General features: G+C 39.5%; 2 protein-coding genes across 5 annotated transcripts in view; both read right to left on the bottom strand.

The window, feature by feature from the left end:
* The window catches only part of celf1 (cugbp, Elav-like family member 1), a 39,338-nt gene extending 34,483 nt beyond the window's left edge, over nt 1–4,855 (bottom strand). For all 4 annotated transcript variants that reach the window (XM_023429616.2, XM_087180202.1, XM_087180201.1 and 1 more), the window contains exon 1: nt 4,656–4,855. The gene's annotated coding sequence lies outside the window, so the exon portion shown is untranslated. The remainder of the gene's footprint in view (nt 1–4,655) is intronic.
* A 2,196-nt stretch (nt 4,856–7,051) lies between these two features.
* mtfmt (mitochondrial methionyl-tRNA formyltransferase) lies at nt 7,052–13,999 on the bottom strand. The gene is made up of 9 exons (XM_023429624.2): nt 13,650–13,999; nt 11,892–12,089; nt 10,284–10,406; nt 10,103–10,205; nt 9,935–10,010; nt 9,755–9,846; nt 9,445–9,523; nt 8,772–8,845; nt 7,052–7,460 (listed from the first exon to the last, which is right to left on the bottom strand). Exons 1-9 carry the CDS (start codon nt 13,847–13,849, stop codon nt 7,281–7,283), a joined length of 1,125 nt encoding a protein of 374 aa, XP_023285392.1. The 5' UTR covers nt 13,850–13,999; the 3' UTR covers nt 7,052–7,280.
* Between the last annotated feature and the right edge of the window lie 1,149 nt (nt 14,000–15,148).

The following is a 15,148-nucleotide window of genomic DNA, read 5'->3' on the forward strand; positions in this document are numbered from 1 at the left end:
GTCCACAGTCAGACAAACTGTCTACAAATGGAGATGATTTAGTTCTGGGTGCTTAGCTAAGGTGACTCCAAAAGCACAATATAGCAAGAGTTTATGAGTTCATGTTCATGAGTCTACAATGTGCAAATGACGGTGCATGGAGCATGACGTCCATGCAACTGTACAAGAACAATATTCAAGAAGAATCGACTAGTTAAGTTTGACTAGTTCCGCCAGCACTGAGAGTGTTTAATAGGTGCATTCATAATTGTGTGTTATTCGCTTAAGCACATTGTGATTGTCTGTACTCTTAACTTGGATCACATCTTATGACCAATGACCAAACCAGGTGATTCCAAAGGGTTTCACCACTGTATGGGAGGTGCAGTTCTTAATTATAAACTAATCGTGTGCATGTGTTGTCAAATCAAGAGTGGACGACTTAATAAGCTGAAAGTTTGATGGGGAAATTAAGTTGTTTTGGCAGCAAAAAGTAACATCTGGAGAGGTACAGAACATACAGCTTGCTTCTCCCTGCTCCCGCTAAAGCAGACCTCTGAACTTTTCACCTCTCCCACTCTCCATGAGCATTTAGAGTGATCCTCAGGATGAGTCTGAGTGAAAGAGTTAGGACAACATCATACAGATAGGTAGGTAGGTGGTTAGACAGATAGAGAGACAGATAGATAGATAGATAGATAGATAGATAGATAGATAGATAGATAGATAGATAGATAGATAGATAGATAGATAGATAGATAGATAGATAGATACTTTATATAGCACACATTGGCATCTTTTTGGATGATCTCTCTTCCATTGAGAGTCCGGCTTCAAAAGAATTCCCCAGCTCTATAAAAACAGAGACTCACAGACCGTTTCCCTCAAAGATCGAACAAAATCTACCTGAGGTATCAGAAAACCTATCTGTGATATTAATAGTGTAATTTTATATGTTGGAATGGTTTGTGCATGTTCATGTTACTAAGATTCTGTATTTTAATATCTCTGACATTTATTACAGCTGTAATAACTACGGTCAGTCTGACCTTCACATCCACTGTGATAGACATGTCATGTTTGATGTAATTTAAAAGCATAAACAAGGGGCATCAAGTGGCGCAGTAGGTTGAGCAGACGCCCCATGTGTAGAGGCTACAGTCCTCGCTGCAGTCGGCCCGGCTCGAATCCCGCATCGGACGGCCCTTTACTGCATGTCGTTCCCCCTCTCCCTGCCCCCCCATTTTCTGTCTCTCTCTACTGTACTATGAAATAAAGGCATTAAAACAAAGCCCCCAAAAAATATACTTTAAAAGCATAAACAACATCTTGCACAACATACAAAACATGCCCAATAATTTTAGGAACATTTGTTAACAGAGGTGCAACCTAAAGCAAAGGTCAGCTCTCTGGTCACTGCCACAAAAACTGATTGGTTTTGTCCTCACTCTTAACACTTAACGCATATCCTCTTATCTCCTCTTATCTTCTGATCATTCTACATGAAGCTTTTCATCATTCCCTGCTAGTTTCCTCAACAAACCAGTCACTGTCAGTCACATGCCACATAACTGCAACATCATGTTCTAGCCCACCCAGGGTGTACTAGGTTATTTCATGAAATAACCCAGAACATGTGACATGCTCTCAGTGGTACAGTTCAGTGGGTTTCAAGTTGGCACTTAAGGGTTTTCCCCATTGGCCTAGCAGAGCACACTTTATCCACACTGAGGGGGGCCCAGCTGTAACCATCTATGTTTCAACTGCAGACTTAAAGCAGGAGTCAACTGTACTGACCCAACATATTATTTGTCTGTTTGGGAGCAGCAAAGTCAGACCATGATGATGTCCCTTAACCAAGTCATGTCTTGAGCAAAAATGATACGATACTAAACATGTCAACATGTCCGATTATGCTGCAGACCTGAAACAGTTTTCTTAGTATATCAGGTGTGCAGTAATTTGTACCTATGAATCCTAATAATTGTACCTACTCTCCTGTTCAGGGTTTGAAGCAATGCATTACAGTGAGGGTGTCCCAACATAAATTGTGCCTCCACTAACATCAGGCTTAATTTAAGAGCCTGGACAGGCAATGCAGTTTCTGCATCAGTTTATTTTGATATTCAACATTGTAACTTCAGACCTGGAGCACATCTGTAACATTTCTTTCACAGTGCACAGAGTAATGTTTTTCTCAGGAGGAAGAAGAGTGTGTTTATATCAGATTACTTTGCACAGACCTCTCCATGAATTAATTACACAAAATCAAGTATCAGTGGATTTCACTGATTAACATTACATCCATCATGTCATTTAATCTAGTTAACTGTCCAAGTCCAAGAATGTGACTTCACCAAAATACAGTATACAACAAAACTGAGACTATATTGAAATGAAGGGCTCCAATGTACAACCTAAATGCATCAAAAGTGAATACACATCCAATTTCAAGTTAAAGCTAGTTGCACAAACAAGTTTATAAAATAACCTGCGAACACCAAGGCTTTCTCAGTTTTGGCCTGGGTTTTCTGTAATGTTTTCTCTAAAACATGGTGAGGAACTGCCTTGTGAGATTTCATAAAGATGGAAGAGGGTACAAGCATCAACAGTCTACTGAACACAAGCTGAAACATAGGTGTAGCAGTGGTTAGCAGCACTGTCAAAAAAAGGTGAAAAGGGCATTCAATCCTTCCTTTTAAAGAAACAACAAAGGTTCAAACCATTTAAATATCTAATCTAACATGATGCAACATTATCTCATGGTTCCACAATTTTGCTGTGTACTGAACAAAATCCTAAGTATTTGCAACTCACTCTCTCTGCAGTGCAGTTGGTTATGAACTCTCTGCCATCTTAACCAATTCTTTTCAGGTTGACCTACATTTCACTTTCCATCAAGGAAAGTGACATTGTGTGACTCTTGTCCATCATGAACTGCATTCAGTCCAGTAGCCAAGGCCCACGCCAAAAATCATGTGGCAGACAGCCATGGTCCTGCTGCTTTTTTTCTCCACAATTAGATATCAATATTCACAATCAAATGTTGAATGTTTTTTTACAATTCGATTATATTCAAATTTAGAGTATTTGTTGACAGCCCTGGTGGTTATAAGGTATAATAAGAGCCATACTACCAGTAGTAGTCCCTGTAAAATAACACCACACACAGTTTCCTATTTACACAACTATGCATTGAAAAACAACTCAGGTTAGTGCTACTGACTTGGTACAAGGATTATCTGTATTTCTTCTTGGTGTTTAAGTGACTGATCAGACATTGCATGGAATCAAAAAGCTCTATCTGAAAGGGTGTACTTGCATTAGTATGCTATTATCATTATATCAGTGGCATAAAATGGTATTGACAACAATATGATTTATAGCAATTATCTCTAAACCCAACCCTAACCTTAACCACCTTTCAAGCTCAGCTTTTCGAATGACATGACATGACATGACATAAATTTAGCTGTATTACAAACAGCACATGTGAGCACAGAGAGCAGGAGACTGAACAGAGGTGTAACAATGGGCTGGCACTCAGCAGAATAACCAGCTGAGTCTGTAGCCTATAGTCAGAGACGACGTCTGTGTGGCAGCAAAGTTAAGAAGACAACTTTCTGTTGTGTACCCAGTTCTGTGATCATGATTTTTTTACAACATTAATAGCTTACTAAACAGCACAGCTGTGATTAATTTACACTGATTTTATCAGTCAATGTTGCAATCATAAAATAAAGACTTGATCAGCTAGGTTGTCAGTTCCACTCCATACCAGATGTTGACAGTTTTGTTGTTTCCCAACAAAAGAGGGCAGGTTTGGCCATTTTTATGATGTTCTTATTTGTTGTTCTACTTTGTTGTTATTTATTTTTACTCTGCTAAAACGATAGCACAAAAACAGCATTTTAAAAATGTATACAGCTCAATGTAGACGAAGTTTTAACGTTGAATCCTTACTGTATGGCCATATGGTCATATTTCATAGTGGAATTTGTCCGCCACACTGAAATAATATAGATAGCATCCTGGTTGTCAGGTTTGTTTAAATACTTCTTTTTAAAACACACATTAATTATTTGTGTGCTTGGTTAACATTCCATACACAGATCCTGTACAAACAGCACCTAACTATAGGCCTACTTCTCTTTAGACTTTAGCAGTGTGTAATAACTTCTACCGTTTAGTCTTTTGCATCACTTAGTGTGGTCAGTTACAGAACAGCCTTTGAACATTTTAGCAATGGTTCTGCATGTGAGTCCATGACAGGTCTTGACTGTGGGAGGAGTGACAGTGGCGACTTCCGCGTTAGGTGACATCACGCCCAGACCATCCTCTTTCATACACATATATACGTTAAGTATAAACCTTTCAAAAGCTTTTAAGCAAAACCCGATAGTGGGACCGTTATTGGTTAACAGCACCCGAAACACACACCATAGCTCATTTATGCAAACCAAACCAAACCTGTCATGACGTAATTTCGTCAACATATTACTGTCACATTATCAAACCACCATTCAGACCATAACAGTAGCTTCTATATCACAACCAGTAGCACTAGCTAAATGATCAAGCCAACAAGTGCCTAGAAAGCTATAACACCGTGGGTATGTTATGGTAACGTTAGCTTGCTAGAATAGCGTTTGATAACTTGGGATTGACCAACTTACCCGTGTTTTTTACGCCACTGTTTATTTGACTCGTGCTTGAAAACAAAAAGCCGTGTTGGATGATTGGTTACAGTTTACCGCTGTTCACGCTGTACTTCTGGAAAAACAAGTTTACTACTATAGGCCAATAAGTTGTGGTCAATCACTTTGTAGGTTTAGCTAGCTGTCCCTGTGTAAAATGGCAGTCTCTTCTGCTGAACCGTTACCACTCGACAGCTGCAAGAGGGGTGGGACTAAGGGGGGGGGCGGTAAGAGCTAACGCTATATGTGATATTTGCTTCAGTATAGATTTAAATGGCTGTATGTGGAATCGCAATTTTTAAATGGAACATCTTGTCTTTATAAGCGGTCATCCGTATTTCGTGCTCTTTGAGACGGTAGTGAAAGTGCAAGTGACAGTTCCCTTGGTTAAAGTATAACGTGGTATGGTCCATAGAAAGGAACCCTAGCATGGACAATCATTTCCCCAATTTCCTACAAGCTCTTAAAGTGGTTTTTGTTTTAACCCTTATTATGCATGGACGCAATTTAACAAGAAAAAAACAAAACAATAACAAAAGATGTACCAATTTGATAAATACAATATAAAATCTAATACCTTCAGAGCAACGAGATAACTTTAATAATAAATGTTTTGACCAAAAAACACAAAATGTAAGGTGAGGAAAATAATACCTTTAAAGTACAACTGGATTTCTTTAGGTTGATACCAATGTTGATTTTGAAATATCTCAAAATTATACATCATATATGTACAAATTTTAACAAAATAGAATGACCTTCCATCTAATGAATTTTAGAGAAAGAAATAGGAAAATAAGACATATATATATATATAACAATGCAGCATTAAACCTAACCGGACTTCTCTCACACACACACACACACACACACACACACACACACACACACACACACACACACACACACACACACAGGTTATCCAAAACTGTATGTGAAAGCACAACTGGTCTGAAAAAACTTCTGCCTGATTCTAAAATGAGTCAGGGACGACCAGTTTGAGGCAAAAACTTGTACCTCTTAGGATGTCAGCTAATGCTGATACATGCCGATGAGTATTGAGGTGAGTCTGTAGAATTAGTTTCACATGGTTTACAGATGTTTGATGTGGTTAGTAACTTTCATCTGGTACCAGAACTGAATGAAAACCAGACACCATTTTCCCCCTCTTTTTTCCCCTTACCCTTCTTGAACATGTCACCAATTCAAAAGAGTTGGCCTGCGGCTGACTGTAGTGAAGTTGCAGTCTGTCAGTTGACAGCCAAAAATATTCTACTGGCATCATTTTGTTCCTGGATGACTGAACATTTCAGCAGGTGATGCTATGCTTTACATGCCTTCAGGTCTATGTGATATGATGGGGCTGGAGCAAGTTAAAAATTCTCATCCATCTGAGGTTGTCACTCATGGTTTGGCAGATGAATATGTGTTATCACATAAAGGGAAATTTGGCGACCATTGTGCTTTAGATGATAAAGCTAATGCTAAAGCTATTGGTGACCCAGCAACACTAGAAAGCAGAATGTCCTGTACTGAAGAGAAAAGTAAATCACAAAGGTCATACAAATATTAAAACAGCAGCTCTCATTGCTGGGTATCACAATGAGGCATTGAATGTTCTCATGAGCAGACTGGGCATTTGGGAATTAGGAAAACATATCATCACGTTTTGTGTCAATACGTTTGGCCTCCTCTTAAGAGGGACATTGTGGCTCACATTAAGACTGGCCATACAAGTCAACTAATAGAACATCCATATCAGTTCATTAAACCTGCCCCACTTTGTTCAATCCCTGCAGTGAACAACCTGTTCGAACATTTAATTATTATTTTTTTTAAGACTGTATACATGTTGAAGAAGTTAATTGGTCACTAATCATTCCTCCTCTCCATAGTGGTGATTCCTTTGTAACATGACTTCACTGTTGGAGATTGGGGACGAGATCTACAGTTTTTATTCTGTGTAAAAATGCATTCTGGAGTTCAGCTTCGGCAGTCAGTTCAAACAGACTTAAAGCCAGACTACAAGTCAGCAGCCATGCTAGGATGTGTTAAGCAGTTCTTTGAGCTAAATCCAGAAGTTATCATAGATGTATTAAGGAGAACTGGATACTTATTTTAAAGATAGCGCCCCATTCATTGCCATGAAAACTGCTCAGTTTGCCCATACGCCAAAAAATATATGCCATGTTTCCGCAGGCTCCCTCATGTGCATTTTCTCCACTCCAGCTAGCTTGTTATGCAGTATGTTCCCATGGGTCGACACATTCTCGACAAAGAGTAAAATCAAACATTCCTATGACATTACATTCAAGAAGACTGGTTAATCAAATCTCACTTAATAATCAAATCTCACAAGTTATAAAGAAAAGTCCTTTTGGGTAAATAGGGAAAGATAAAGCTTTAATGACTGTTCCTGGCATGCCAGCCAACAGCATTTATAGTATACAGTATAAATACATTAATATAGTAAGTGTACTGTAGATGCAGATGTCTTAAAACAGACAGTAAGTAGTAAGAGTAACAACTTAACTAAAGTCATTTCCATTAGGTGATGTCATGTCTGCAGTGTTCACATCAGGGAATAGAATTATTGTTGAAACATCACAGCACTAATTTTTCTCTCCTCTGATGTGCTACAGTTCCTCCTTGTCTACTGACAAACAGTCCTCCAGCTGTCTCATGGGGTGTCTTCTTCACCGTCTGATGCAGGTAGCCATTATAGAAGTCAAGTGCTGACAGTCTTTTTTTCAGAAGCACTGCCTTGAATCCCACCCAGCCATCCTGGAACAGGAAACAAAGATCAACACAAAACATCAACTTGACACACAGTACCTTTATTTGAAACAGGCTTTTAAAGAGATCAGGGATTTATTATTTTTGTTTTCTTAAGCATCCCCGTTTTTATATTTTCTCCTGTTTTAATTTGCTGCTTGATGTTCATACAAACTCTGCATGATCTCCATGTTTACCTGTTGTCTTCAAAGGTTTTGTATAATTTATATTTCCACAGCACTGATTCCATCAGTACATCAACAGAGCCATGTCAATACTCACTACTCTGCTGAGAACACTTTCTCTTGTTAATACAAATTCTGTTTTAGTTGTTTGAGCTCAACAACTGCACTCTACTTTGATTTTTTTAATCTTTGTTGTGCCAATAAAATTAATACAGTGGAAATGTATATTTGATGATTTTATTTTATTATATTTTGGGATATTTTATGCCTTTATTGTAGGCATACTCAGTGCTTTATAATTAAGTAGTGAGTATGATGAAGTGAATTTAATGAATCAAGCAAGCAGACAATGGAAACTACACATATGTTACATGTATGTCTTGGAAGTAAAGATAAAATCTTCTTTTGTCCTTTCAAACTATTCATAATTATTGAACATGATTTCATAACATATTTCATTTGAAATAAAAAGTAAATATTAAAAGGACATTGCCAGCAAGATTACTGTGTATACTTTTTCAAAATGTAATTAAACATCAGGATATTCAAGACATCATCAAATGATCAAATTGCTTACAGTTCAAGAACTATGGTTAGATATTAACTTTATGTTTTTTGTATCCTTTGATCAAATAATGTTTCATAACCACGCAGTAATTTAATAGTAATAATGGCAACCTCCGGCACTGTGTTCTTAAACAGAATCATAACACAGGGTCAAAGAGACAAAATTGCCTACAGGGTTATGAAGTAACATTTACCCTTTAATATAAAGGTGCCCAAACTGCTGCTCAACACTTTAATATGGCCCACAAGTTATTTTAAAATGAAAATGTTATTTATCCTGACTAAATTAAAACACAGTTCCAATTATGTGTGAAGACTCTCCAACAATTCCTATTGTGAACACTAGGTGTCACTATCACCATATGGGCACCTTGCTTGCTGCTTTTTCTGTGCCAAGGAGGCTTCACCTGTCACAAGACATGGCAGCAGTACTAAGGAAGCAAGAAGTGGACAGCGATTGCAGGAGATTCCAGACACAATGGCAAAGTTATTTGCTTTTTACAGTTGTTTTTAGAGTTGAAGGTGAAGTATGTTGTCATTAAGCTGAGTTTAACAGAGTTGGACAGACCTTACAGCAGACAGCCAGAGTATTGGACTCCTTCTGATAGGTCACCGAGCCAGGGACAGGTTTCCTCGTTTCATCTGCAAACAACATGTGAGTGACACACACACACATATATATATATATATACTTTAGGATCATGGCACATTACTGGTATAGCACAGGGCAACAGCAAATACACATACACAGTCCTCTAGACCATTTAATAACCCCATATGATTTGTTGTGCCAGGAATGTTTCAACTTTCCCACAGACTGGCGTGTCAAATAAATTCCTCAAAATTGGCTTCCTTATTGGATGTTTCTTACTGCAGTGCTCAATGGATCTCAAGCTAATTGCTCTCCTAAAGCTGTTATGAACACAGTCTACTTTCAGAAGTGAAGTTTGGCTTTTAGTTCAACAAACAGGAGAATGTAAGTGTTTGAAATGCTCAACAAGTCAGTAACCTGATCCTGTGCACTGGGAGAATAAATACATCTGCTACTCAAGGAAAAACTGCCCTGGATTGTGGGAGGAAGCCGGAAACCGGCAAACTCCTCACAAAAAGGCCCCGGCTGGCCGGCAGATTCAAATCCAGAAACATCTTGCTGTGAGGCAACAATGCTGACCACTACACCACCGTACCACCTACTGTAAATATATTCGTGGATTAAATAGATCTGATTTTAATAAACTTACCTGATAATGAAATGTGACATTTTCCTACAAAATCCAGAAGTTTTACTGTCTTGCCCATCCATGTCGTCCTCAAAGGTATCTGATGGCAGAGATAAGAGAGGGGACATCATGTTTCATAAAACAACCTACGATCTGTTTCCACAGAGATTAGTTTGTAACAGGTGACCAGTCTGTGTCTGTGAATATCAAGTAGAATATTCATCGATACACAGGAACGTGAAGAACACATCTAGAAATGTAGATAGTAAGTAGGTAGGTAGATAGGTAGGTAGGTATGTAGTGAATGTTGCTCCAGATCAGTCCTCATTACCCGGCATGCGATGGCACGATATAGACGATCAATTTGGTCACAGGTTTGCTCCTCCCACACCACCCAACTCATGGAGGTATTGATTTTTGGGGCTGTTGGAGGAAATTAAGATGTAAGCTTGAAGGATTTCTCTTCATTTATGTTTGTATAACTGTGTTTATGTAGGTCAGACCGACGTACCAAATATCGCACCGGTCTCTCCTTGCTCCCTTTTAAGCGGCAATCTTTCAGACAGTGTCCTTAACGTATCAATCAGCTGCAATCAAGAATACAAATACAGCAGCTACGTTACCATCCTGTTAGAGGATGAGGCAATCATCTTCAAATCCACATGTTCCAACAACTCACCAGATGTCCTCCCTTAGTTGCTAGGACAGCTCCAAGCTCATCAGCAGTACAGTTATCAGGGACCTGATGGAGCTCCTGGTTGAGAATGGGGCCCACATCAAACCTGGGATGTGAAGACATTTTTCATCAGTTTGTTTGCAGTAAGGAAAAACAGACACTAAGAGGTTTTCCTTCTGTTTACCTGTGAGGGCGGATCTGGATGATGGTGACTCCTGTCACAGTGTCACCATGCAGAACAGTGTGGAAGATGGGTGCTGGACCTCGCCACCTCGGCAGCAGGCTGGGGTGAACATTCAAAATACCGCTGCAAAGAAAGAGAACAAGGACAGTGCAACAGACATTAAAACATCTCCTTGTTTAAAGCTTTTCTAAACTTAGTAATTCATTTAAAACTATTTGCTATTATTTATAACTATACTAAGTGTTCTCTGATGCCAAACGTGATTTCTTGCCAGGAGCAGGTTTTGGTGATTGTCGCTTCGCAAGCACTTAAGCCATCGTTGTGTTTACAAGACAAGAGGTTATAGTGCGTCTTCAGGGGCAGACTGGAGGCTACAGAGAGTCGCTATCGGAAAATGACGAGATGAGCTAGGGCTACCTGATTAAAATGCTAGTTTTAGTAAAGGAAAGGAAGTGATAGAGACAACAGTTAACACTGCTGTTGCTTTCCACGTCTGGAGACAGCTCTTGGTGAGTAAAAGAATGAAGTTTGATGCTGAACTCACAACTTTTCTTCTAGACTGGTAAGTAAACAGAAGAAAGGTGATTTAAGTGAATTTTAATGTGGCTTGGTTGTTGGTGCCAGAGGGGCTGGTCTGAGTATTTCAGAAACTGCTGATATACTGGGATTTTCACGCAAAACCATCTCTAGGGTTTTACAGAGAATGGCCCAAAAAAGAGGAAATATCCAGTGAGGGGCAGTCCTCTGGGTAAATATGCCTTGTTGATGCCAGAGGTCAGAGGAGAATGGCCAGACTGGTTCGAGCTGATAGAAAGGCAACAGTAACTCGTTACCACCAAGGTATGCACATCGAACTTTGAAGCAGATGGGCTACAGCAGCAGAAGACCACACCGGGTGCCACTCCTGTCAGCTAAGAAAAGGAAACTGAGGCTGCAATTCGGACGGGCTCACCAAAATTTGACCATAGAAAATTGGAAAAACATTGCCTGGTCTGATGAGTCGCGATTTCTGCTGCGACATTCGGATGTTAGGGTCTCTGGATTATAATAATAAGGCATCATTTGAGGCAACTGTCCTCTCTCCACTAGCCCACAAATTAAGATGATTTTCTGCAGTGATACAGCACAGCTGCTGTCATTAACCTGTATTAATGTTAATTTTGACAATGTCCAACAATGAAATAATGATCTGGTCAGAGGTGCTGTTTATCTCAATTATTATTAAGAGTGAAGAAGAGACTTTGCCTTTTAAATTTTGTTCACGTGTTTTAGTGTGGAGGGAGATCTCTACAAAAACATCTGGAATATAAATGCTAATGTGGACATCGATCCGCTTCATGTAGACACAGTTTTAGTTCACAGCCATTATTTTAGTTGAGTACAATGTTGTCATAACTGATAGTAACAATGGCCAGAATACCAAAATTAAACCATTGTTGTATTTTTCTATGAGATGAAATTTGTGTCAGACTGGTCAGTGACTGGTTTTAGGTTTAGTACAGAGGAAGATATCATTACAGTGACCTGTTCAGGATCATGTGGTCTCTGCAACGAGACCAGATCACAGAAACAGTCCAAACACATCATTGACAGATAAACAATGCTCACTATGGAAACTTGTTGATGAGTCTCTCATGGAGTAAACAGCCAAAAGACACCACCACCCCGACATCAAACTGTCCATCCATAATGTCAGGGGGCCATCTGTGGACTGGAAGGTGGTTCTGCTCAGCAAACGTCTTCACTGGGACATTGCCAGAGAGAGTAACAACTTCAAGGGACTCCACGATGTCTTCACCGGAGCTCCTACAAACACAAGATTGAGGTTAGTTATCGTGCTCTCACTTCCCTTATCCAACATGATGAAGCCGCATGAGCTGCAAGATGAAGACGCCCAATAAATTCCATTGTCATCAGTTTATTTAGAATTGAAATAAAGACTGGGAGATGGCAATTTAAACTCACATTTAACAAAGATTATGGTTTAATGCCAGACATTAGGGTAATGATGCCCCTGACGCAAATGGGACTGATAACAAAAGAAACCAAACTTCTAAAATCTTAAATGTTGTCTTAACACAAGCAGGTGGGCAAGAGTTTTGGCAAAATTAAATACTCTGGAATTGGCAAAATTAGGATTAAAAACCGGAAATATTTGACCAAAGAACAAGTTCAAGACAATGACATGATCCTTACAAATCAGTAAAAGGTTTCAATTTGAATGGAAGTTTGTTGTAATAAAAATATAATATTCAATGTTTACAATCTATTCAGTGTCACATTTAGTCAGTAAATACAGAGGCCACATGGTTCTAAAAAATTACTATTGAGTATTATGAGGTGACCAGACTCAATAATATAATATAGATAAAAAGTAATAATTTATTTATGCAACATTTTGGTCATATAGAAATTATTTTTACAATTTTTTAAAAAGTGGAACTTCACTAATTTTTTGCCTCCAAATCAATGTACAGATCTTGGGGAGAAGGTGGTTTACTGAAGGAAGTTGCTCTGAATAAAATCAGACTCTGTACTTCCAGTGGCACGAGTGTGTAATGAAATACAAAGGTAAATACAAACACGCTCCCTCCGCTGTTAGAGAAGCATATTTCTCTAATTTAATCAGTAACAATAAACACAATCCTAGATTTCTTTTTGGCACTGTAGCTAAACTTACTCAAACACAGCTGTCTCTTAGCTGCACACCCTTTATGTCTCATGATTTTCAAGAATTCTTCTGCAGTAAAATAGAAGAGATTAGATACAGAATCAGCTCCTCCTCTCCAGTTTCTACTGCAGGAATTGTTTCTCCCCTCAAGCTGCAGAGTCTGGATCGGTGATTGCAAGTTATTGTTGTTCTTATTGTTGCTTATTATCATTATTACCACCACCACAATTTCTATTACCTTATACATCTATATGGAGCCAGCATTGTGCTATGTCCTGTCTTTTTCTCTGTCAACCTTGGTGGAGGCCGATGGCCGGAAAAACCTGGTTCTTCTCTTGGTTTCTTCCCCTTTAAAGGATGTTTTTTTTTCTTGCCATTGTCTGGCAAGTCTGCTGTCTGTTTGCTCATGGTGTGAATTGTTGGATATTTGTACATAATATTATACTGTGTGGTTCAGACCTGCTCTATGTGAAAAGTGCCCTGAGATAACTTCTGTTATGATTTGGCTCTATTTAAATAAAATGTGACTTGACAATTTGATTTCAGAGAGCTTTATGTGGGTGTGTTTGTGTCCTAATAAAGTGTGCAACACAACATATGATTATGGTAACAATACCGTTATATACTGCAGTGTTGTGTGTATAATATTGTCATCACATGAAGATGTGCAGTAGCGTTTTGTGTCAGTTCCGAACCTGCTGGATGTGAGGAGTTTCAGAGACTCCACAGCAAAGTTATCCGTGCCGAAGAACAGGAGCCTCCACGGGGGTCCTGATGATGACATAAACCTGCAGAGCCCGTCAGTCCCCCTCCTCAGCGCTGTGGGTTTACAGCATTGGTGGAGGTGGTGGAGGATTTTCAGAGCAGCTCCTGCTGCTCTTCTGTTCGTCCACATACTGACAGCGACTGTTACTTTACTTCAAAATACCATGTGTCTAAATAATCATTACTGACACCGAGTAAGTTTCTGTGACTGAACGGAATTTGCCCTAAGTATGTCCACACCACGGCGCCGCCATGTTGTCCGTTACACTTCCGCAACAGTCTTCTTCGTGAATGATTATTGGCTGTTGGGAAACGGGCTTACTGCCACCACGTGGACACAGGCCTGCGGTGAGGGAGGTGGTTTCATGAATGTTACTTTTATTTCTGTCAATAGCAGAAGCTATAAATTGATGAGTTCAGTCTCTGTTGCGATCAACAGGAAGAGGATAGAAATTCTACATTTCAGTTAAATTGGTTTGCAGTGACTAGTTTTGCTTTTCTGTTTCATTTAGACAAAGACTGGTGTTGGCCAGCAGAGAGCGAAAGTTTGCTTTCTTGGGCTGGAGATTTTCTTTGTTCTTCAGCTCTTTCAAAGCTTGATATTTACCCTTGGTGGGCACGAGATGTGAGAAATGTTTGCAACTACTGAGTTAAATTTAACATAAATTTACTATATTTCAATTAACAACTGATACAAAATTATATTCATAAAAAATACGATTGTTTTCACCCACTGTATATCGTGGACGCTACAGGGCCACCTGACTATAGCAGGCATCCTTTTCCCATCCTCTTCCTGGTGGTTGCAGGACCAACTACTCCTAGCAGAGTTGGGAGTTTCACCTCTCCAGTGTGGTCCTGTCTTCCTCTGCTTCAGTAATTGTGCTTTAAATCAGCGCCCATTCCACTGCTGCTGCAAATACTATCACATCTCGTCATATCTAGGTGCTATACGAAGGCAATTGGACTTGGCTCTTAAAGACATTTTTCATCTAATCCAAGATGCTTCTCCTGTTCTAACTGACTGCTCCAGGCGTTTCACTTGTTAAGGGGGTGTTAACACCTTGAGAGTCGTTGAGGTCACATGGGAGCCGCTGACCCATCCCGTCATCATGCGAGTCATTAGGATCACATGAGTCACAGTGTGATCGGGTGTTAAGATGCCTTGAGGTATCTCAGGACTGCATTGTGAGTGGCTGATAAGTGGTGTGGTAGACAATGCCCGCTGTTTAGTGATGGTCGCTCCTGTTTAACATAGATGACTTCTTTTACTCTCTCAAACCATTGGTGTGTACATTACTGTCCTAAAATGAGTGTCCCTCTTCCTTATGATGTAGGTGTACTGCTGAGTCCTGAGTTGGCTCTCCTGTGTTGTGTCATGCGTTTGTGAAGTGGTTGTTTGGTTTGCCCAGTGTACAGGTCTGTGCTT

This window comes from Seriola lalandi, unplaced genomic scaffold (genome assembly GCF_002814215.2).
Source record: "Seriola lalandi dorsalis isolate HSWRI2012SDOR001 ecotype SW California unplaced genomic scaffold, Sedor1 jcf7180002054898, whole genome shotgun sequence".
Classification (NCBI taxonomy): domain Eukaryota; kingdom Metazoa; phylum Chordata; class Actinopteri; order Carangiformes; family Carangidae; genus Seriola; species Seriola lalandi.